We start from the raw sequence: 22,051 nt of genomic DNA on the forward strand, positions 1-22,051 counted from the left end.
GCTGAAGGGTGCCTTGAATTGTGGTTCATAAAGACCCGCAGTATTAACCAGGGCGTGCTGCCAGATGATTACGAACCGCGAACCTCTGGAACAATCTAATCGCGGCCTTCAATCTCGACAGCTCAAATCATCGCCACAGAGGTGGTGGTGGTGGGGCGGGGCGATCGTCCAATCACCACTTAGGGCCCCTACGCCCTCTTGCCCCTTATCTCTAAAGGCTCCTTGCATTTAATCTCCAGACTGCGTTCACAATGACATCGCGACGTGAGATTTTCTCCGAGCTTCAAGTCTGCTCACCCTGGGTGGCCCCGCACGTCTCCCGCATATAACAACGTAACGACGTATAACGGCGTCACGGTGAACATCGTTTAACGTTCACTGCAGGGTGGCGCGTCGAATGCTTTTTTATGGTTAGTACACTCGCAGTATTAACCAGGACGGCCGTCTTACGCGAACCGCCACCGCGATTATGTCTCCTTCTTCGTATTTGTGGATCGGGGTGGCATTAACCGTTATACGCTGGCGCGGTCATTTCTGGACGCTACTGGACCTTTTTTTTGTTAATGTCCATTGGTGCCTCAGGTATCATCCGCATCTCCTGCCATGGTTTGTCCGGTGGATGCGGTTTAGCGTGGGACCATGAGCAGCTTCGTGGAAGGTCAACCCCACAAGGGAATTTTCTTGCGTTTGGGTCTTTCACAATGTGGTGTGTCCGCATCCACTGGCGCGGTTTGTGCAGTTGATGGGATTTAGGAGTGGACCATGAGCAGCTTCGTGGAAGATTAAACCCCCAGGGAGTCGTCTGCGTTTGGGTCTTTCACAACAAGGTGTTTGTTTGTGAGCTATTTTGAACTCCATTCATTGAACCGCGAACCCTCTGCAACGAATGGCAACCTCCCCCCCCCCCTCCCCCCCCACTGCTGGACCATGCACATCGTACAAGTAGTTATGTATGGAGCCCTGCACATTGGGTGGTGACAGCGCAGTGGTGACACTGAGGCCTCGCGCCAGCAAGAGCCTGGGTTCGATTCCTGACTCGGCCCCCTTGCTTTGCGGAGTTTGTGGATTCTCCCCCCCCCCACCCCCTGTTCTGCATGGGGTTTTCCTCTGGGATCCCAAGTCTCCAGTTTCCTCCCATAGCTAGAAGAAATCACACATCCACAGTGCAAATTTTGTTGGACAAACAACATCTCCAATGCTGAAACAGTACTTGCCAATTACTCAATTGAAAGCACACAGCAGAGGCAGAATTGCTCCCCTACTCTGAAAACTTGGGCACAACCCTCCTGAACAGGAGTCCTGATGCTCAGTACGAAGCTCTCCTGGGTAAACGAGCGGAACAATCGTCACAATCGCCGTGAAAACTTGGCCACGAAATTCCACGTAAGTGGCTGCGGAGTGATACCAACGCGAGCAGATCAGGCCACCGTATCCCTACGTGGGTGACCGCACTTGACACGGGTGTGGGGAAGTTTTGCGCAGCCATATCATTTGAAGATGATGTCCATAAAAAGGTGTATTTACCCTCCGCCGAAAATTACCTCTTATCTAAATTGGATTATCGCTGCAGGACTTTGGCTCCGGATAAGAATGGGGCAATAACCACAGCATTGCAAGATCTAATCATGGGCATACTGTCTTCGAGCAAAGGTTTTCCTTAAGTGTACTCCAGACCGATGTGTGTTGTTGCCTCGGTCATGTTTTTAATACCAATTAGCTGGTCAAGGAACCCGTGGGATTTTGAATGTTCAAGGAAGGCCCTGTAGGTGCCATTCAAATGGTCTTTGGGATTGTTAATTCTAGATTTGAAGCTTTCGTGACTGCAAGAATTAATACTCTTTGGTTTTATTCGGTAAAGTCACGTAGGTAAAAAAAACAAATTAAAATAAAATAAACAATTGAAACACGACGTTTCGGAGGCAACACAAGCTTCCGTCTTCAGGTGGAAACAGTCACAGCAGCGATTTTTTTGCTGTGACTGTTTCCACCTGAAGACGGAAGCTTGTGTTGCATCCGAAACGTCGTGTTTTAATTGTTTCTTTTATTTAATTTTAATTTGTTTTTTACCTACGTGACTTTACCGAATAAAAACAAAGAGTATTTGGGGTTGTTGTTAAGTTATTTTTGGTTGGGTGTGTGGGTAGATTTTGTGATTTTTGTTGTTGTGCGTGTGTCGTTAAGAGCCCTCCACCACCCGACGCGGCCAAATCGATTGAAACCGTCACGCGGTGTACTGCAGTGCCGGATGAAGTTCGTGTGGGGACCTGTAGCATGATGTTATAAAAGGGCCCTAAATTACTAAAAAAAAACACACGTGAATATTAAAACACAAATTGTTTAATTGCATAGTAAAGAAATTGTATTTTTTTTATTTGCTATACAGCCAGATAATACGACAAATCGCTAACCTTAAACACCCGGTCGTTCATAAAAGTTGAAGGCGGTATAGTACTATAGTAATATAGCGAGAGCAGAATCACTGAACCGGAATTGATAGCTCTAAAGCATTTAGCTCAACCCACCCGGTGAGTTGAGGTGACGGCCGCGTCTCGCGATTAGATGCGGGACTAAGTTTCGCTCACAACTGTGGCGAGCATCTTCAGGACGAGATCCGGAAAGTGAGGATAAAATCCGGGTTGAATTTATAATCCATAACAGAGGGCGGGGGGGGGGTTCGATCGCGTAAGTGTATATAAATATATAAATGTGCCGTTAAACCCGCCACCCCCTGACACGGCCAATTAGTAAGGTTTGTCACGTAAAGAGAACGTGGCCAATTCGTTACTACTACAGCAACACCGTTGTGTTGGAGAGTAAATCCACGTAAAATAATATTGGTAGAGAAAGCCTACGTGTTAAACCGGGCTGAATTTGTTTGGGCTATGTCGGGTGGTGGAGAGTATTCACGACATATCAGAATTGTTTATATTATTTCTGGCAATAAAGCATTTTGTGTTCAGATCTTAAAACACCAAACAGAAATCTTTTGCAAGGAATTAATACCATGGGACATTTCTTGCCAGATACTCGGCAGATGCTTGGCAAGACGGGTCCCATGGTATTGACGATGCATATTTTTTTCCAATATTACTAACACACGAATACATTTTTGAATGATATTGTCGGGAAGAAAAAAAAAACCGACGTGCGTGAAGATTGGTGAAACATTTTGGGTTTTGTGAGATATTTAGATATTTTGTTTTGCTCACGGCCGTTATACACGATTGTGTGTTAGGCTAAGCCCACAGTGGCACCATACAGTCGAGTCATAAGCCTCAATGTCATCCCGATCACTTCTTCCTCGACACTCTGGTCCACACAGAACGGCCTGCGGAAGTGGATACCACAGAGCCACGTCTGAGATCACCTTCTTCTTCTGCAAGTGACCACTCTGGTCCACACAGATTGCCCCGCGGAAGCGGATATCACAGAGCTACGTCTGAGATCCCCTTCTTCTTCCGCCAGTGACCACTTTGGTCCACACAGAACGGCCCGCAGAAGCGGATACCACAGAGCTACCCCTGAGATCCCCTTCTTCTACTTCAAGTGACCGCTCTGGCCCACACAGATTGCCCCGCGCAAGCCGATATCACAGAGCGGGCAGCACGCTCCGACCCTTCGAACTTCGCCCCGGGGCTGACGCCGCGGTGGTCAGGGCAGCCGAGGAAGGGAGCCAGAGTGCGCGCTCGGCTCATAAACGGTGTCCGCACGACGCGCACTAAAAATCCTTGAGCCACGTGGAACAAAGTTCAGTTTGTGCCATCGCTACCGGCACCTGCCCGAGCCAGCGCGGCGAAGTTACCGGTCCACCCCCCGAGCCGGAGTGCGGCTTGCGGCAATCCCAAACGGGGTCGAGCGCGCCTGAGCAACAGGTACCTTTGCCTCGCGTTCTGATTTTAGCGCCCGCGTACGATGACTGATCACGAGCGCGTCTGTGGTATTGGCGCGACCGTTCTCGAGGCGATCCATTCGGGAAGGAAGGATGGTGACGGAAGGCGCTGGCTGGTGGTGTCGCGCGGACACATCCTCCGGTCGCTTGACCGTGGGCTGTGACGAAGGCCGTTTTGTCCATGCGACGCAGTTTGTGCTTTTTACTCTGACTTCTGTTGCCATCGCTGCTGGGTGCTTTAGTTTGTGTTGTCACTTTTGGTGAACCCCCCTCTTCCCCCCCCCCTCCCCCCAGGTTCCCCCACTCTTGCAAATGAGACTTCTATCCTGCTCTATAGAGTTCTCGCCTGGTTCCACAGCATCGACTTGAACACTTGAGCCTGTGGGTGTGTGAAAATAAATGATTGAAAGCACGCGATAATCTAAACATGCGTATTGATTTTTTGGCTGCTATGAATGCTGAACATGCTTTTAGATTATAATCTTGGTTCTTTCGGTAAAGTCACGTTGAAGGGAAACAAAATAATAAAATATATTAAAAAAATAAAATTCTCACGACGTTTCGACTGCAACACAAGCAGTCATCATCAGTCGAAACGTCTTGAGAATTTTATTGTTTTATATATATTTTATTGTTTCCCTTCAACGTGACTTTACAGAAAGAACCAAGAATATGAATCACTGCAGTCACGAAAGCTTTAAATCAAAATTTTATGCTTTTCGATTATTTATATTATTATTTGGCTGCTATAAATCTGAACATGCGTTTAGATAATTTTGATTATTTGTCTCGATCCCGACCCTGACATTATGGAGGGGGGCACGGTGGCTAGGAGATGTTAACTACCTCGCCCGGTGTGCAAGAGGTCGTGGGTTCGATCCGGACCCTGATGCCTGCTGCATACTTGGAGTCTGCAGTTTCTCCCTCCCCGTGGTCGAGTGATATTTTTGTACACCCACAATCCGGATCCCGTCTCACCGGAACTCGGAAGCTAAGCAGGTCTGATCCTGGCTAGTGCGTGGATGGGACTACGGAATGACTTGGATAGAGAAGGTGGCCGGCCGTGGTGCTGACCACCCAAACCCCGTCGTGTGCCGTGCCGACTTTGATAGATGCTGCTTCTCGCACACAGCACTTGCCCCAACAGTCCGTGAAGGCTATACGGGGGGGTCGTTGTTATGTGTCTCTGTGTGTCTGTCTCTGTGTGTCTGTCTCTGTGGGTGTGGGGAGCGGTAGTGTAGTAGCGGTAAGCGCTACGCTGCGCTACGAACCCGGCGACCCGGGTTCGATTCCCGCTCAAGGCAAACACCCAGTGACGATTATCTGAGCCGGTCCCGTGCCTCCCCTAGGTCGACTCAGCCTCCAATGACTACCTGGGGAGGTGTGCAGTAAACATCGCCACTGGGGAGACAAAGGCGGTCGGGCGTGGTGCTCGCCACCCACCACCTCGTGTGCCGTTCCGACCTTCATAGGTGCTCGCTAACAGCACTTGCCCCTACAGTCTGTTAAGGCTATACCGGATATCTTTGTTATTGTGTGTGTCTGTGTGTGTCTCTATGAAATAGCAGCACCAATGGAAACCCTTTTCCAAGGAAACGCAAAGGAATGCCCACAGCCGGTCCGTGCCGAACTACAGGGTAAGTCTAAGGGACGCCGGGTGTGTCTGTGTGTCCGTGTGTGTCCGTGTGTGTCTCTGTGTGTCCGTGTGTGTCTCTGTGTGTGGCTCTGTGTGTCCGTGTGTGTCCGTGTATGTCTCTGTGTGTCCGTGTATGTCTCTGTGTGTCCGTGTGTGTCTCTGTGTGTGTCTGTGTGTCTCTGTGTGTGTCTGTGTGTCTCTGTGTGTGTGTCTGTGTGTGTGTCTGTGTGTGTGTGTGTGTCTGTGTGTGTCTGTGTGTGTGTGTCTGTGTGGGTGTGTATCTGTGTGTGTGTGTGTCTGTGTGGGTGTGTATCTGTGTGTGTGTGTGTGTCTGTATGTGTGTGTCTGTGTGTGTCTGTCTGTGTGTGTATGTCTATGTGTGTATGTGTGTGTGTATCTGTGTCTGTGTGTGTATGTCTGTGTGTGTATATCTGTGTGTGTGTCTGTGTGTGTATCTATGTGTGTGTCTGTGTGTCTGTGTGTGTGTGTATCTGTGTGTGTGTATCTGTATATGTGTCTGTGTGTATGTCTGTGTGTTTCTGTGTGTGTGTATCTGTGTGTGTATGTCTGTGTGTGTGTATCTGTGTGTATGTGTCAGTGTGTGTATCTGTGTGTGTGTCTGTGTGTGTCTGTGTGTGTATGTGTGTGTGTCTGTGTGTGTATCTATGTGTATGTATCTGTGTGTGTGTGTCTGTATGTGTCTGTGTGTGTGTCTGCGGTGCATCGCTCACTCATCTGAGTCTACCCACGACGCCGTGGCTTAGTCCCCACCACGGTGCCAGCAGAGAGCCTTTCCACACGTCACGTGACAACCTCAAAGGGGGCGGGGGTGCACCTAGCCTGGCACGAGAGCTTTGGTGTCCTCACCGCCACCTAGCAGAAGGGCCCGCACGACGTGTTAGTTGTTGTTGTTATTCTTAGCTCTTTCGGTAAAGTCACGTTGAAGGGAAGCAATAAAATAATAAAATATATAAAAAACAATAAAAATTCTCACGACGTTTCGACCATAACACAAACGGTCGTCATCAGGTGTGTCGGTTTGCAGTAATTAATTTCTTTTTAGACGGTGTATTTATTTATTTAAAAAACCTCGGCGCCACGCGCAGCGATTTGGCGGTTTATTTAGAAGGACGAGTCCATCTATATTCTGAAAAGAGGAGGGGGGAGACGAAAAATTAATGTATGCTGTCTCCTCTTTTCAGAACACAGATGGACTCGTCCTTCTAAATAAACTGCCAAGTCGCTGCGCGTGGCGCTGACGTTTTTTAAAAATAAATACACCGTTTAAAAATAAATAAGTTAATGCAAACCGACACACCTGATGACGACCGTTTGTGTTATGGTCGAAACGTCGTGAGAATTTTTATTGTTTTTTATATATTTTATTATTTTATTGTTTCCCTTCAACGTGACTTTACCGAAAGAGCTAAGAATATGAATTACTGCAGTCACGAAAGCTTTAAATCAAAATGTTGTTGTTGTTGTTGATGTTGTTGTGTCGATCAGGCAAGCTTCCCGAGTGGTTGAGCGGAACGCTGATTCGCAACGGGCCGGCCCTGCACACGTTCGGGGACACTTCGTACAACCACTGGTTCGACGGCATGGCACTGCTCCACAGCTTCACGTTCCGCGGGGGTGCGTGTGCGGGTGTGGGTGGGTGTGCGTGGGTGGGTGTGTGTCTGTGGGTGTGGTTGAGTGTGTGTGTGGTGTGCGTGGGTGTGTGGGTGGCTGTGGGTGTGTATGTGGGTGCGTGGGTGGGTGTGTGGGTGGTGAGTTTCCCATACCTGGGCAGTGTGCTTATGACTGGCTCCAGTTTAACAGCAGAGGTCTCACTCCGAATCAGTCGAGCGGCAATATCTTTTCATCGGTTGCGTAACGCTGTGTGGAAGCTACCTGGTCTGTCGCTCCGCACTAAGCTTCAGGTCTTCTCGGCCACGGTCATTCCCTCCCTTCTCTACGCTTGCAAAACGTGGACCCCCCTAATGGAACATCAACGCCGGTTAGAAACATTTAGGCTGGCCTGCCTACGATCCATCCTGGGTTTAACCAGACTGGATTGTGTGAGGAGCTCACAAATCCTTGAAAGATCTGGGCAGGGTCCCATCGGTGAGCTCCTCCGGCAGGCAAGGCTGCGATGGCTGGGTCATGTAGCCCGCATGCCCAGCCACCGCATGCCGAAACAGCTTTTGTTTGGCCGGATTGAGGGGGCTAAGCGGGCGCGGCACGGGCTAGAGAAGAGATGGAGTGATGTGGTACAGGAGGACGTGGAGCTGAGTGGACTTGCCGGTGACTGGTACCAGCGGTGTCAAGATCGGCCTCTGTGGAGGAGGCTCGTGAAGGATGCTACTGGGCAGTTGGAGGCAGTCACCCTCCAACAACAACGGAGGGCGGAGGAGCGACGCTCAGAACAACGAGCGGAGCGCCGGGTGGCTAAAGCACAGCAGGTTGGCACAGTAGGGGGCACAGGTGGTGCATCAGCCAGTCATCTCAGTCAGTCGACCCGTGGCACCTGGGTCTGCCCAGTGACCTCCTGCCAGCGGGCGTTCGACACTTCACGTGGCCTCACGGTACACATGGCCTGGCACAAGCGTCGTGGTGACGTCACCGCCACTTAGTGGCGAATGGCGGTTGTTGTTGTTGTTGTGTGTGGGTGGGTGTGTGGGTGGCTGTGGGTGTGTGGGTGGCTGTGGGTGTGTGCATCAGCCAGTCATCTCAGTCGGTCAACCCCATGGCACCTGCTGGGTTGGTCCCGTGACCTCCGGTCAGCGGGCGTTCGAAAATTCACGTGGCCTCAAAGTGCACCTAGCCTGGCACAGGCACCGTAGTGATGTCACCGCCACGTAGTGGTAAATAGCAGTTGTTATTGCTGTGTGACCTTGAGGAGCGGTGGTGCAGCGGTTAGCGCAACGCTGCGCTACGAACCCGGCGACCCGAGTTTGATTCTCGCTCACGGCCACCACCAGTGACGATTATCTGAACCGGTCCTGGGCCTCCCCTAGGTCGACTCAGCCTCAAACGAGTACCCAGTTCGGAGTGTAGTAACCATCGCCACCGGGGAGACAAAGGCGGCCGGGCGTGGTGCTGGCCACCCACCCCCTCCTGTTGCCGTGCCGGCCTTCATAGGTGCTGCTCGCTAACAGCACCTGCCCCAACAGTCTGTTAAGGCTACACGGGGGCTCTTTGTCTTTGTACCTGTGCAATCATCAAAATAACACCCGAGCCTTCCACACTGCACACGGCGGCCTCAAGGTGCACCTAGCCTGGCACGAGCGACGCGGTGACGTAGCCTCCACTCGGTGACGAATGGCTAATGCTGCTGCTGTTGTTGCTGCTACTGTTGCTGCTGTTGCTGCTGCTGATGTTGTTGCTGCTGATGTTGTTGCTGCTGCTGCTGTTGTTGTTGCTGCTGCTGCTGTTGTTGCTACTGCTGATATTGCTGCTGTTGTTGTTGCTGCTGCTGTTGTTGCTGCTGCTGTGCCCGCACACCTGTGCGCAGGTGAGGTTCACTACCGCAGCAAGTACCTGCAGAGCGACGCATTCCGCAAAAACTCGGAGGCCAACAGGATCGTCATCTCGGAGTTTGGCACTATGGCCCACCCCGACCCCTGCAGGAACGTCTTCGCCAAGTGAGGGAGCTCGCAGCTGATGCAGTCAGCTGTGGGGGGGGGGGGGGCAGGTAGGGGGCAGCGGGGTGGTGTGCTGGGCAGTGGGGGTCGCACACCGGGTCAACCCACACGGTCTAGCCCGTGTTCTTGTGCAGGGAAATTGAGTTTTGAGGTCCACACGATGGCGTACAGCCGTTTCAATACGGGCAGCAGCAGCAACAACAACAATCAATGTGTCTGTTTGTGTTTCTCTCACATGATGGGACTTTGCTGGATGAACGTTGAGATGTATAAGGGGCACGGGGTGACCAATAAGGTCTGAATTGGTCTCGAATAAGGTAAGGGCACTGATCAGGGGTTGACAGCTGTGCAGTTAACACCCCGCCACATTTACATTCTGAAGGCCCGACGTTCCGTGATATCCCCCACCCCCCCCCCGCACGCGCAGGGCCTTCTCCTACCTCTCCTACTCCGTGCCAGAGTTCACCGACAACTGCCTCATCAACGTAATGAGGTGCGGGGAGGATTTCTACGCCACCACGGAGACCAATTTCATGCGACGGATCGACGCGAGCTCCCTCAACACCCTCGAGAAGGTCACCGCCGCTACCCGCCGGGGCACGTGGCACGCGCCGGTCGCGTACCTGTCAGCCCCTTGTCAGTGCCCTACTACATTATTACACGAGCCACTCGGACCTTACGGGTCGCCCCGCGCCCCCTTATAAACCCCAACGTTCATCCTACAAAGTGCCATCGCAAGGGAGAAACACAAACAGACGTTGAATTTCGATTGAAAGCTTTCGTGACTGCGGGGATTCATCTTCTTGGTTCTTTCGGTAAAGTCACCACGTAGAATGGAAATAAAATAATAAAAATAAAACACAATAAAATAAAATAACAGACGTTATTTTTTTTGTGTGCCCGTATTGAAACGGCTGTAGGCCCTATGGACCTGAAAACTCGATTTCCCCTGTACAAGGACACGGGGTGAACCGTGTGGGAAGCTGTGCCGAGCCGTGGCGTGCCACGCGCGTGGTGGTGATGATGCGGTGACGTCGCGAGACGTAACGAGACGGACAATGATTGCGAAGGTGGCGATGCACGTTGGTGAGGTTGTTGCCAGCGTGTGGGAGCGGTAGTGTAGCGGGTAGCGCTACGCTGCGCTAGGAACCCCCCCCCCCCGAACCGAATTTGACTCCCGGCTCACGGCCACCAACACCGGTGACGATTTTCTGAACCGGTCCTGCGCCTCCCCTAGGTCGACTCGGCCTCAAATGAGCACCTGGTTGCGGTGTGTAAACATCGCCACTGGGGAGACAAAGGCGGTCGGGCGTGGTGCTGGCCACCCACCCACCTCCTGTGCCGTGCCGACCTTGATAGGTGCTCGCTAACAGCACCTGCCCCGACAGTTTGTTACAGGCTATATGGGGGAGCTGCATCTTTTGTCTTTTGCTATTGCTAGTAGCAATGATACCAGTGTTGATGTTAATGATTATCACGGTGACAGTGATGATGGTGAGAATGACGACGATGACGATGTTGGAAACTCACCCCCCTAGGTGGACTACACCAAATACGTGGCCATCAACATCGCCACGTCCCACCCGCACTACGAGCCGGATGGAACAGTCTACAACGTGGGCACATCCATCGCAGACAAGGGCCATACCAAGTACACCTTCATCCGGGTGCCACCCACGTTGCCAGGTTGGGCACTTGGCACATTTTTATTACAACTCTCCACATTACGTCTGTGACTTCAGCATTCCTCTGCTTGCCGTAGCTCGCTCGCTCCGCTTCCTCCCCTATCTCTCACTGTCTCTCTCCGTCGCTCGCTGTCTCTGTCTCTCTCTCTGTCGCTCACTGTCTCTGTCTCTCTCGCTACGTCTCTGTATCTCGCTCTCGCTACGTCTCTGTCTCGCTCTGTCTCTGTTCCACTCTGTCTCTGTCCCACTCTGTATCTCTGTCTCGCTCCTTGTCTCTCCTTGTCTCTGCTCGTCTCTGCTCGTCCCTATCGCTCTCAGTCGCTCCTTGTCTCTGCTCCACTGCTAGCCTGTCCTGTCTCCTATGTCTTCTCCTCGTTTCTCCCCGACCTGCTCCGTCCCAGTCCCAACCACAACTCCCCTCGCTCTCTCCGTCTCCCGCATATATCCCCGGTCTCATCAACAACCAATTAATTAAGCCGCGTGCCCACGAGGCCCCGCGTCCCCCGCACCTGTCGCTCGCCCCCCTCTATCTCCAGACACTCCGGCGCCACTTGGCCCCTGACAACAACCCCGGTCAATCACTGCCGTACGTCGCTCACAAACTTAATTGGGCCGTTTCTATTCCACGGTTCCCCCGCTGCCGCACGTGACCGGCCCGACGTGGCCGCACGTGGCCGGCCCGACGTGGCCGCACGTGGCCGGCCAGACTTGGCCCCACCGTCCATAACTCGCGCGTCTTTACCATCCACCCTGTATGCGCGTGTTAATCCACTACACTAAGATAGGGCGCTGATGAAGACTTGGAAAGGTATGTGAATTGGCCTGTACTAAGGTAGGGCGCTGATGAAGACTTGGAAAGGTATGTGAATTAGTCTGTACTAAGATAGGGCGCTGATGAGGGCTTGACGGGTATGTGAATTAGTCTGTACTAAGGTAGGGCGCTGATGAAGACTTGACTGGTATGTGAATTAGTCTGTACTAAGGTAGGGCGCTGATGAAGACTTGACTGGTATGTGAATTAGTCTGTACTAAGATAGGGCACTGATGAGGACTTGACTGGTATGTGAATTGGCCTGTACTAAGGTAGGGCACTGATGAAGACTTGACTGGTATGTGAATTGGCCTGTACTAAGGTAGGGCGCTGATGAAGACTTGACTGATATGTGAATTGGCCTGTTCTAAGATAGGGCGCTGATGAAGACTTGACAGGTATGTGACTTGGCCTGTACTAAGATAGGGTGCTGATGAGGGCTTGACGGGTACGGCCACTGTTCGCCACGTGCAGGCGAGCGCCCCAACTCCGGCCTCCGCGGCCTCGAGGTGCTGTGCACGGTGCCTTCTCGCTGGCGCTTCAGCCCCAGCTACTACCACAGCTTCGGCCTCACGCCCCGCTACCTCGTCTTCATCGAGCAGCCGCTCAAGCTCGACCTCGTCAAGCTGGCCACCGCCTACTTCCGCGGGGCCAACTGGGCCAGCTGCATGACCTGGCTGCCTGACGACAAGGTGAGCCCCCATGGGGGAGGGGGGGGGGGCTGCGGCGCGAAACGTTGGACAGGTGACAGCGCTGGTGGCAGTGTTCGGGCCTGGGTTCGATTCCCGAATAGGGAGCACTTTCTGTGAGTGGAGTTTGTGTGTTCTCTCTCTCTCACTGTGTTCTACAGGGTGAGTGTGAGTGAGTGGAGTTTGTGTGTTCTCTCTCTCACTGTGTTCTGCAGAGTGAGTGTGAGTGAGTGGAGTTTGTGTGTTCTCTCTCACTGTGTTCTACAGAGTGAGTGTGAGTGAGTGGAGTTTGTGTGTTCTCTCTCTCACTGTGTTCTGCAGAGTGAGTGTGAGTGAGTGGAGTTTGTGTATTCTATTTCCTTGTGTTCTGCAGAGTGAGTTAGTGAAGTTTGTGTATTCTCTCTCTCCCCTGTGTTCTACAGAGTGAGTGGAGTTTGTCTGTTCTCTCTCTCTCACTGTGTTCTACAGAGTGAGTGTGAGTGAGTGGAGTTTGTGTTCTTTCTCTCACTGTGTTCTGCAGAGTGCATGTGAGTGAGTGGAGTTTGTGTTCTCTCTCTCTTTGTACTACAGAGTGAGTGGAGTTTGTGTTCTCTCTCTCTGTGTTCTGCAGAGTGAGTGTGAGTGAGTGGAGTTTGTGCGTTCTCTCTCCGCCTGTTCTTCAGAGCGTGGATTTTTTTCTCCGGGTCCTCCGGTTTTTCCCTCCACATTTCGAAACAACATCACCACACATATCGGAGTATTTGGCCGCTGCGAATGTCCACGTGTTGATGAGCCAGCACGCTGAGCTACAATTTGTGATGTGCAGGTCACTTCCCCCAGGTGCCCTCATTCCCAGGTCGACCCCTGCAAAAGCGGAATTGCTGCACAGCGGTGGCTAGAAGATGTTAACTACCTCGCCTGGTTTGCAGGAGGTTGTGGGATCGATCCCGACCCCCGACGCCTGCTGCTGTATATTTGGAGTCTGCGTCTCTCTCATCATCATCATCACGGTGGCTAGGAGATGTTAACTACCTCGCCTGGTTTGCAGGAGGTTGTGGGTTCGATCCCGACCCCCGACGCCTGCTGTATATTTGGAGTCTACGTGTCTCTCATCATCACGGTGGCTAGGAGATGTTAACTACCTCGCCTGTTATGCAGGAGGTCGTGGGTTCGATCCCGACTCCCAACGCCTGCTGCTGTATATTTGGAGTCTACGTGTCTCTCATCATCACGGTGGCAAGGAGATGTTAACTACCTCGCCTGGTATGCAGGCGGTTGTGGGTTCGATCCCGACCCCCGACGCCTGCTGCTGCTGTATATTTGGAGTCTGCGTCTCTCATCATCATCACGGTGGCTAGGAGATGTTAACTACCTCGCCTGGTGTGCAGGAGGTCGTGGGTTTCGATCCCGACGCCTGCTGCTGCTGCTGTATATTCTCTCCCTGCGCTCGCGTGGATTTTTCTCCGGTTCCCCCCCCCCCACGCCCTCCTCTCCAACATTTAGAATCAACGTGAGCGCCCGTTCAGAGTTATTTGGCTGCCCGCTATAAATATCCACGCGACGACGATGACGAGCGGCCACTTCGTGGGGGGGGGGGGGTGGGCTTTGGGGGGGGGGGCTTCGGGGGGGGGCTTTCCCCTATCGAAAATAAAACCCCAAAAAATGAGTTCGCGGCTCGTTTATTTCTAGCTCAGCACGTGCCCCCCCCCCCTCCCCGGCCCCCCCCCTCTCCCCTCTCCTCCTTTTCCAGAGCCGCTTCTACCTCATCGACCGGCGTACGGGCAAGGCGCTGAGCACCCACTTCGTGAGCGAGCCCTTCGTGGTGTACCACCACGTGAACGCGTTCGAGCGCGCCGGCTGCGTCGTGTGCGACGTCGTCGCCTACGACGACAACAGCCTCTACGACATGTTCTACCTGCGCAACCTGCGCAAGGGCGCCGCCGACTTCGCCGAGGACAACAAGATGAGCTGCCTGCCGCAGTGCCGCCGCTACGTCCTGCCGCTGGGCGTCGGCAAGGTGGGCCGCGTGCCGGTGGCCCCCGTGCCGTGCGGTGGACAAGGTGGTGGAGGCGGTGGACGCGCCTATTTGTACCCACATCCAACTCCATACCCACACACAACGAGCTGCACAAAACCAATTCAAATTCCCAACTACTTACTCAATTACACACCAACACAGCCACATCCACACCTTGTGTCTCTCTACGTGACTGTCTTTCGCGAGTACGCGTGGGGTGGTGTGTCTTGATGAATACCTGTACGGGTAGGGATGCTTTGTCTTTGCGAATTCCTATACTGTACGTGTGGGGCAGTGTGTTTGTCTCACGGGTACACGTGGGGCAGTGTGTTTGTCTCACGGGTACACGTGGGACAGTGTGTGTATCTCACCCGTATAGTTTAACCGTATTCTTGTGCAGGGGAAATTGAGTTTGCAGGTCCATACGGCGTACAACCGTTTCAATACGGGCACACAAAATGTCTTTGTGTTTCTCCCCTTGTGATGGGACTTTGTAGGGTGAACGTTGAGATTTATAAAGGCGCACGGGGTGACCAATAAGGTCTGAATTGGTCTCTAATAAGGTAGGGCACTGACAAGGGGTTGACAGGTATGTGATGCTGATGAGAATGGCGGTGATGGTGGTGGTGCTGATGAAGCTGTTGATGAGAATTCTGGTGGTGATGGAACTGCTGATGGTGGTGGTGGTGAGGGTGATGGAACTGCTGATGAGAATGGTGGTGGTGGTGATGGACGCGGCGGCTGTCCCATGGAAACGAAGGGCACTAGTGTCGTCTGCGACGATGAGTCTGTGACGATGAGTCCGCGACGATGAGTCCGCGACGATGAGTCCGCAACGATGAGTCCGTGACGATGAGTCTGTGACGATGAGTCTGTAACGATGAGTCTGTGACGATGAGTCCGTGACGATGAGTCTGCGACGATGAGTCCGTGACGATGTGGCGTGCGTCACAGGAGTCTCCCGTCTCCCGGAACCTCGTGACTCTTCCCGGCTCAAAAGCGAGCGCCGTCAAGGAGGGGGGAGGACACGTGGTCTGCACTCCAGAGCTTATAGCAGAGGGTGCGATGCGCACACACTCCCATCATCTAACTCAATCATCATCCCACTCATCATCCCACTCAATCATCATCCCACTCAATCATCATCCCACTCATCATCCCACTCAATCATCATCTCACTCATCATCTCACTCAATCATCATCCCACTCATCATCCCACTCATCATCCCACTCAATCATCATTGCACTCATCATCCCACTCAATCATCATCCCACTCATCATCCCACTCATCATCCCACTCAATCTTCATCCCACTCATCATCCCACTCAATCATCATCCCACTCATCATCCCACTCAATCATCATCCCACTCATCATCCCACTCAATCATCATCCCACTCATCATCCCACTCAATCATCATCCCACTCATCATCCCACTCAATCATCATCCCACTCATCATCCCACTCAATCATCATCCCACTCATCATCCCACTCAATCATCATCCCACTCATCATCCCACTCATCATCCCACTCATCATCCCACTCATCATCCCACTCATCATCCCACTCAATCATTTACCCACTCACACCCCCATCTCAGTTGTACACGCATGCATCCACTCAGTGGCGCACTCACCCACCCACCCACGAACTCAACGACAAAGATCCCCCTCGTCGCCTTCACGACAGACTGTGGGGGCTAGCGCTTATGAAGGCCGGCACGGCACACGAGGGGGTGGGTGGCCACACACCACCACGCCCGCCTGCGCTGTCCGTGTCTCCCCGATGCCGATGTTTACACACCGCCCCAGGCAGAGTGCTCATTTAAGGCTGAGCCGACCTAGGGGAGGCCCACCCGCTGGTTCGGACACATCCGTCAGCGAGCGGAAAAACGAACTCGCATCGCCTTGCTCGCAGCACAGTGCGCCAACCGCGGCGCCACCGCTCCACAAATACAAATGCACACACACGCACGGGGATACACGCTGCTGGTGATCGAGGTGCTCGCTGATTTGTTTGACCTCTTGACCTCACAACAGGCATCGAACTCCCTCGCATCAACTACAACTACAACGGCAGGGAGTACCGCTACATCTACGCAGCCCAAATCGAGTGGAGACCCGTGCCCACCAAGGTACCTGCTCTGGTTTCTTTACGAGCATACCAAAAAAAAAACACAGGGGTCCCTTTAAGGCCATCCTTACGGGGTCCCTTTAAGAGCATGCAAAAACAGGGTCACTTTACGAGGATTCTATAACTTGATCCCTTTAAGAATATGTTAAAACAGGGTCCCTTTAAGAGCAACCTATAAATGGATCCCTTTAAAATTATGCTAAAACAGGGTCCCTTTAAGAGTAAGCCATAGCTGGTCCCTTTAAGGGCATCCCCCAAACAGGGTCCCTTTAAGAGCAAGTCAAACTGGATCCTTTTAAGATTATGCTGAAACAGGGTCCATTTAAGAGCAAGCTATGACCGGGTCCGTTTAAGAGCATCCCAAAAAGAGCGTCTCTTTAAGAGCATGCTATGACCGGGTCCCTTTAAGAGCATCCCAAAAACAGGGTCCCTTTAAGAGCATCCCAAAAACAGGGTCCCTTTAAGAGCACGCTATAACTGGGTCTCTTTCCATCATTTGACCTCCTTTGCCAGTACCAAAATATAATCATCGGGTTTCTCCCCTTTTTTACTGGCAACAAAACTGAACCCTTTTGAGACGAGGCTCAAAAGAAAGCCGTCTCTGGTGTGGACCAATCAGTTTCAAGGACAATGCCACGTAGATTATCAGAGCGTGTTTTCTGCTTGCATTGTGACCACAAGTATCGTGGTTAACGCAGCCATGATTCCTCGTAAAAAGGGTTTCAGTTGTGTCGCCATAAAAAGGGGGTAAACCCTATTATTATTAGTGGGTCCCTTCACGTTTGGTTTGATACTACTGGTAGGAACCTCCTGGTTACTACACCACCAGCCCACAGGGGATTATTGTGTCTGTACGTCCGTCGTGCATCCAAAAATGGGAGGGGTGGGGCTGGGTGGGGAGGGTGGGGCTAGGTGGGGAGGGGGCTGGGGGTGGAGGGTGGGGAGGGGCTGGGTGGGGAGAGTGGGGAGGGGCGGGAGGGGCTGGGTGGGGAGGGGTGGGGAGGGGCTGGGTGGGTGGGTGGGGAGGGGCTGGGTGGGTGGGTGGGGAGGGGCTGGGTGGGGAGGGGCTGGGTGGGGAGGGTGGGGAGGGGCTGGGTGGGGAGGGGCTGGGTGGGGAGGGTGGGGAGGGGCTGGGTGGGTGGGGAGGGGCTGGGTGGGGAGGGGCCCCCTGTGGCCCCAGTCCGTGCTGCGTCTGCACGCGGGAGATCCGCGGTGGGTGTGAGCACAGCAGCGAGATGACGGCAACGAGATAAAGACGACAACAACAACAACAATCAAGGGGCCGTCCATAAATGACGTCACGCACCTGGGGGGGCGGTCAGACATTTGTGACGATGTGTGACGAGGGGGGGGGGTTTGAGAAATGTGACGTCACATCAAAATGCGCAACTTTAAATAAATATAGACAACACGTTCTACTTAATTAACTAAATAAGACTTTTTAATGTTTTCTCCTACAACATCAGAGTGCAGCGCCACATTAAACACGCACTACAATGACAATAGTTTAAAGCGATTTGAAGCATGTTTTAATTTTGTTTTGTGGGGGGCGGGGGCAGACCTTTGTGATGTCATATTTGAGGGGGGGGGTCTGACTTTTTGTAACGCTGTGTGACGATGGGGGGGGGGGCGTCAAAAATCGGCCAAAATCGCGTGACGTCATTTATGGACGGCCCCTCAACATTGCACCGTAAGGGGGGGGGTCATTAAGGGAGGGGGGGGGTCATTGAGGAGCACGGCGCAGATCACGAGTGCGGCGCTTAACGGTTGCGGGGGGCCTCGTTCGAGGCCGAGTCGAGCCTGGGGGGGGGGGGGGGGAGAGTCTCAGGAAGCGCCGCGTGGCCGGCGGTCGAAGCCGGCCTTCGACGGCGTCGCCCGTGCGTCCGTCGTCCTCCCGCACGCAGATCGTGAAGGTGGACACGCACACGGGAGAGAAGCTGGAGTGGCAGGAGGGCGGCTGCTGGCCTGCGGAGCCGGTGTTCGTGCCGACGCCCGGCGCTAGGGACGAGGATGACGGTGAGCCGGGGCCTCTCCGTTAACCGGCGCGCCGCAATCTCCCACCACCACCCACCCACCACCCACCACCACCCAGCCACCACCACCACCCACCATCCGCTTCCTTCCGTCTGTCCTCGCCGCAGTCCCTTGTCGGACGCCCTCGCTCGCTCACTCCGGGGATTTACCCCTCATCATGGTGGTCGTGGTGGTGGTCGTGGTGGTCGTGGTGGTGGTCGTGGTGGTCGTGGTGGTGGTGGTCGCGGTGGTCGTGGTGGTGGTGGTAGTCGTGGTGGTCGTGGTGGTGATGGTCGTGGTGGTGTTCGTAGTGGTCGTGGTGGTCGTGGTCGTGGTGGTGGTCGTGGTCGTGGTGGTCTTGGTCGTGGTGGTGGTGGTCGTGGTGGTGGTGGTCGTGGTGGTGATCGTCGTGGTGGTGGTCGTGGTGGTGGTGGTCGTGGTAGTGGCGGTGGTCGTGGTGGTCGTGGTGGTGGTGGTGGTCGTGGTGGTGGTCGGGGTGGTCGTGGCGGTGGTGGTGGTGGTCGCGGTGGTCGTGGTGGTGGTGGTGGTCGTGGTGGTGGTGGTCGTGGTGGTGGTGGTTGCGGTGGTCGTGGAGGAGATGTTAACTCCCTCGCCTGGTATGCAGGAGGTCGTGGATTCGATCCCGACCCTGACGCCTGCTGCTGTATTTGGAGTTTGCGTGTCTCTCTCTCCCCGCGGTCACGTGGATTATTTTTCCTGGTCCGAACTTCTCTCGCATCTCATCGGAGGTGCGGCGAGCAAGAAGAACACCGAACACCAAACGAATCGAGGGCCGTTTCAAAGGGGCGAGTTTTTAAATCGAGACGTGAACGTGTCTCGAGACTCGTGCGAGGCTTTCATGGACAAACGAGCGTCGGCCAGAACGGCTCCTTGATTCTTACTCTATGGGTCTTTTGGGTAAAGGCACGGAGATAGACAAATAATAATTTAAAAAATCACGACGTTTCGATCGCAACACAAGCAATCGTCTTCAGGTGAAAGAACACAGCAGGCGGACTGCAGAGGCAGAAAAGAATCGACATATGTTTCTATAATACATATATTTCTTCCTGCCTCAGCAGTCCACCTGCTGTATTTTTTCGCCTGAAGACGATTGCTCGTGCTGCAATCGAAACGTCGTGTGTTTTTATTATTTCTTCTTATTTTTCTATCTACGTGACTTTACCCGAAAGACCCAGAGAGTATGGATTCCTGCAGTCACGAAAGCTTTAAGTCAAGATTTATTTTTTTATTGTTACCCACACTGACCTTTCCCTTCTCCTCCACGACCCTTGACCCCCTGACCCCCTGACCCCCCTACCGACGCAGGCGTGGTGCTGTCGTCCATCGTGACGAGCGAGCCCGGGATGCCGGCGTTCCTGCTGGTGCTGGACGCTCGCTCGTTCCGCGAGGTGGCACGGGCCACCGTCCACGGCGCCGATGTGCCCCTTGACCTGCACGGCCTCTTCCTGCCAGACCCCAAGTAGCGGCCAAGCCACCAGCAGCAGTGGCAGCAGCAGCAGTGGTAGCAGTAGGCAGCAGCAGCAGTGGCAGCAGCAGCAGTGGCAGCAGTGGCAGCAGCAGCAGTGGCAGCAGTGGCAGCAGTAGGCAGCAGCAGCAGTGGCAGCAGCAGCAGTGGCAGCAGTGGCAGCAGTAGGCAGCAGCAGTGGCAGCGGTAGGCAGCAGCAGTGGCAGCAGCAGCAGTGGCAGCAGCAACAGCAGTGGCAGCAGTGGGCAGCAGCAGCAGTGGCAGCAGTAGGCAGCAGCAGTGGCAGCGGTAGGCAGCAGCAGTGGCAGCAGCAGCAGTGGCAGCAGCAACAGCAGTGGCAGCAGTGGGCAGCAACAGCAATGGCAGCAGCAGCAGTGGCAGCAGTAGACAGCAGCAGCAGTGGCAGCAGCAGCAGTGGCAGCAGTAGGCAGCAGCAACAGTGGCAGCAGTAGGCAGCAGCAGTGGCAGCGGTAGGCAGCAGCAGTGGCAGCAGCAGCAGTGGCAGCAGCAGCAGTGGCAGCAGTAGGCAGCAGCAGCAGTGGAAGCAGTGGCAGCAGTGGCAGCAGTAGGCAGCAGCAGTGGCAGCAGCAGCAGTGGCAGCAGTAGGCAGCAGTGGCAGCGGTAGGCAGCAGCAGTGGCAGCAGCAGCAGCAGTGGCAGCAGTAGGCAGCAGCAATTAGTCGTGCGTCACGGGAAGGTGACCATGTCGCGACGATGAGAACATATCGTAGTGTGGTATCAAGATTGGGATATTCACAATATGATATCATGATGGTAATATCACAATATATGATGGGGATATCTCACAATGTGATATCATGATGTAAATATCTCGCAATATATCATGATGTAAATATCTCGCAAAATGACATGATATGATGAGTGTATTTCGCGACGTCACGATCTCGCGGGAGGAATATTACCGTGGCAAAATATCGTGCGAATGATGGCGCACCAAAGCAGAGGATCTAATGGGGGTTGGAAGTGGTGGGGGGGAGGGGTGGAAGTGGGGGGGGGGTGGAAGTGAGGGGGGGGGGCGATGGAGACAATTTCCCCCCCCCCACCTCTAAACCCCGATAGACCGTGGACATTCTTACAATCGGCCAAGAAAATGATATTGAATGTAAAATTTCGATTTAAAGCTTTCGTGACTGCAGGGATTCATATTCTTGGTTCTTTCGGTAAAGTCACCAGGTAGAAGGGAAATAATAAAATAATAAAAAGATAACGATAAAATTCTCACGACGTTTCGATTGCAACACAAGCAATCATCATCAGATGTGAAAAACCACAGCAAGAACATTTGACCGCCAATTTTTTTCAAATTTTCTTGCTGTGGTTTTCACACCTCAAGATGAGTGCTTGTGTTGCAATCTAAACGTCGTGAGAATTGTATTGTTTTATCTTTTTAATTTTTTTTAATTTCCCTTCTCGTGACTTTACCGAAAGAACCAAGAATACGATATTGAATGTGTTGGTGTTCACGTAGTTCAGGGTGAGAGGTGGAGGGGGGAGAGGAGGAGCCCCCCCCCCCCCTTCGAAACAAAAATTCGCCCCCGCCCTTGAACTACGCGCAGTGACAAAGTTCCACGCGGTGGCCACGTGCCCGGTCTGATGTTCGCGCTAAACATAACCAGTAGTGGAACATATTCACCGTACCCCCAACATGTCTTTTTTTAAAATAAAGCACCCAAATGAGAACCCATGGTCCATGTGGCTCAGAGGTCAGAGCACAGAGGGAGCCGGTACAGCCGAGATCTTGGGCATCGCTGGAGCGTTCCTTCCCATGGAGTGCCCCCCATACCCGCATCCACGACCTCGAGATATTTCTGGTCGTCCCGCGTCGTTCGGAACGACGTCCGACGTGGGAATATCACAATACGATATAATGATGGGAATATCTCACAATGCGATATGATGGGAATATTACAATACGATATGATGGGAATATCTCAATGTGATATGATGGGAATATCACAATACGATATAATGATGGGAATATCTCACAATGTGATATGATGGGAATATCACAATACGATATGATGGGAATATTACAATACGATATGATGGGAATATCTCAC

The 22,051-nt window shown here is 53.1% G+C and overlaps 1 protein-coding gene across 1 annotated transcript; it reads left to right on the forward strand.

Moving 5' to 3' along the window:
* The first annotated feature begins 3,698 nt into the window (after window positions 1–3,698).
* BCO1 (beta-carotene oxygenase 1) lies at window positions 3,699–20,954 on the forward strand. Its single transcript, XM_076053928.1, has 12 exons — window positions 3,699–3,872; window positions 5,455–5,526; window positions 7,032–7,160; window positions 9,022–9,151; window positions 9,579–9,726; window positions 10,690–10,837; window positions 12,122–12,339; window positions 14,066–14,332; window positions 15,287–15,392; window positions 16,376–16,470; window positions 18,374–18,485; window positions 19,812–20,954. The coding sequence occupies exons 2-12, from the start codon at window positions 5,463–5,465 to the stop codon at window positions 19,967–19,969; spliced, it is 1,575 nt and encodes a 524-aa protein (XP_075910043.1). The 5' UTR covers window positions 3,699–3,872; window positions 5,455–5,462; the 3' UTR covers window positions 19,970–20,954.
* Window positions 20,955–22,051: the final 1,097 nt, after the last annotated feature.

The sequence above is a fragment of the Petromyzon marinus genome, chromosome 63 (genome assembly GCF_048934315.1).
Source record: "Petromyzon marinus isolate PM22_M1 ecotype Great Lakes invasive population chromosome 63, UKy_Petmar_22M1.pri1.0, whole genome shotgun sequence".
NCBI classification, from domain to species: Eukaryota; Metazoa; Chordata; class Hyperoartia; order Petromyzontiformes; family Petromyzontidae; genus Petromyzon; species Petromyzon marinus.

Excerpts from the sequence above, each read along its gene's own strand:
- BCO1 (XM_076053928.1), top strand. The coding sequence starts at position 5,463 with ATGGAAACCCTTTTCCAAGGAAACGCAAAGGAATGCCCACAGCCGGTC. Across the intron at positions 9,152-9,578 it reads TGCAGGAACGTCTTCGCCAA|GGCCTTCTCCTACCTCTCCT; the intron begins GTGAGGGAGCTC and ends CCGCACGCGCAG. Across the intron at positions 14,333-15,286 it reads TGCCGCTGGGCGTCGGCAAG|GAGTCTCCCGTCTCCCGGAA; the intron begins GTGGGCCGCGTG and ends CGTGCGTCACAG.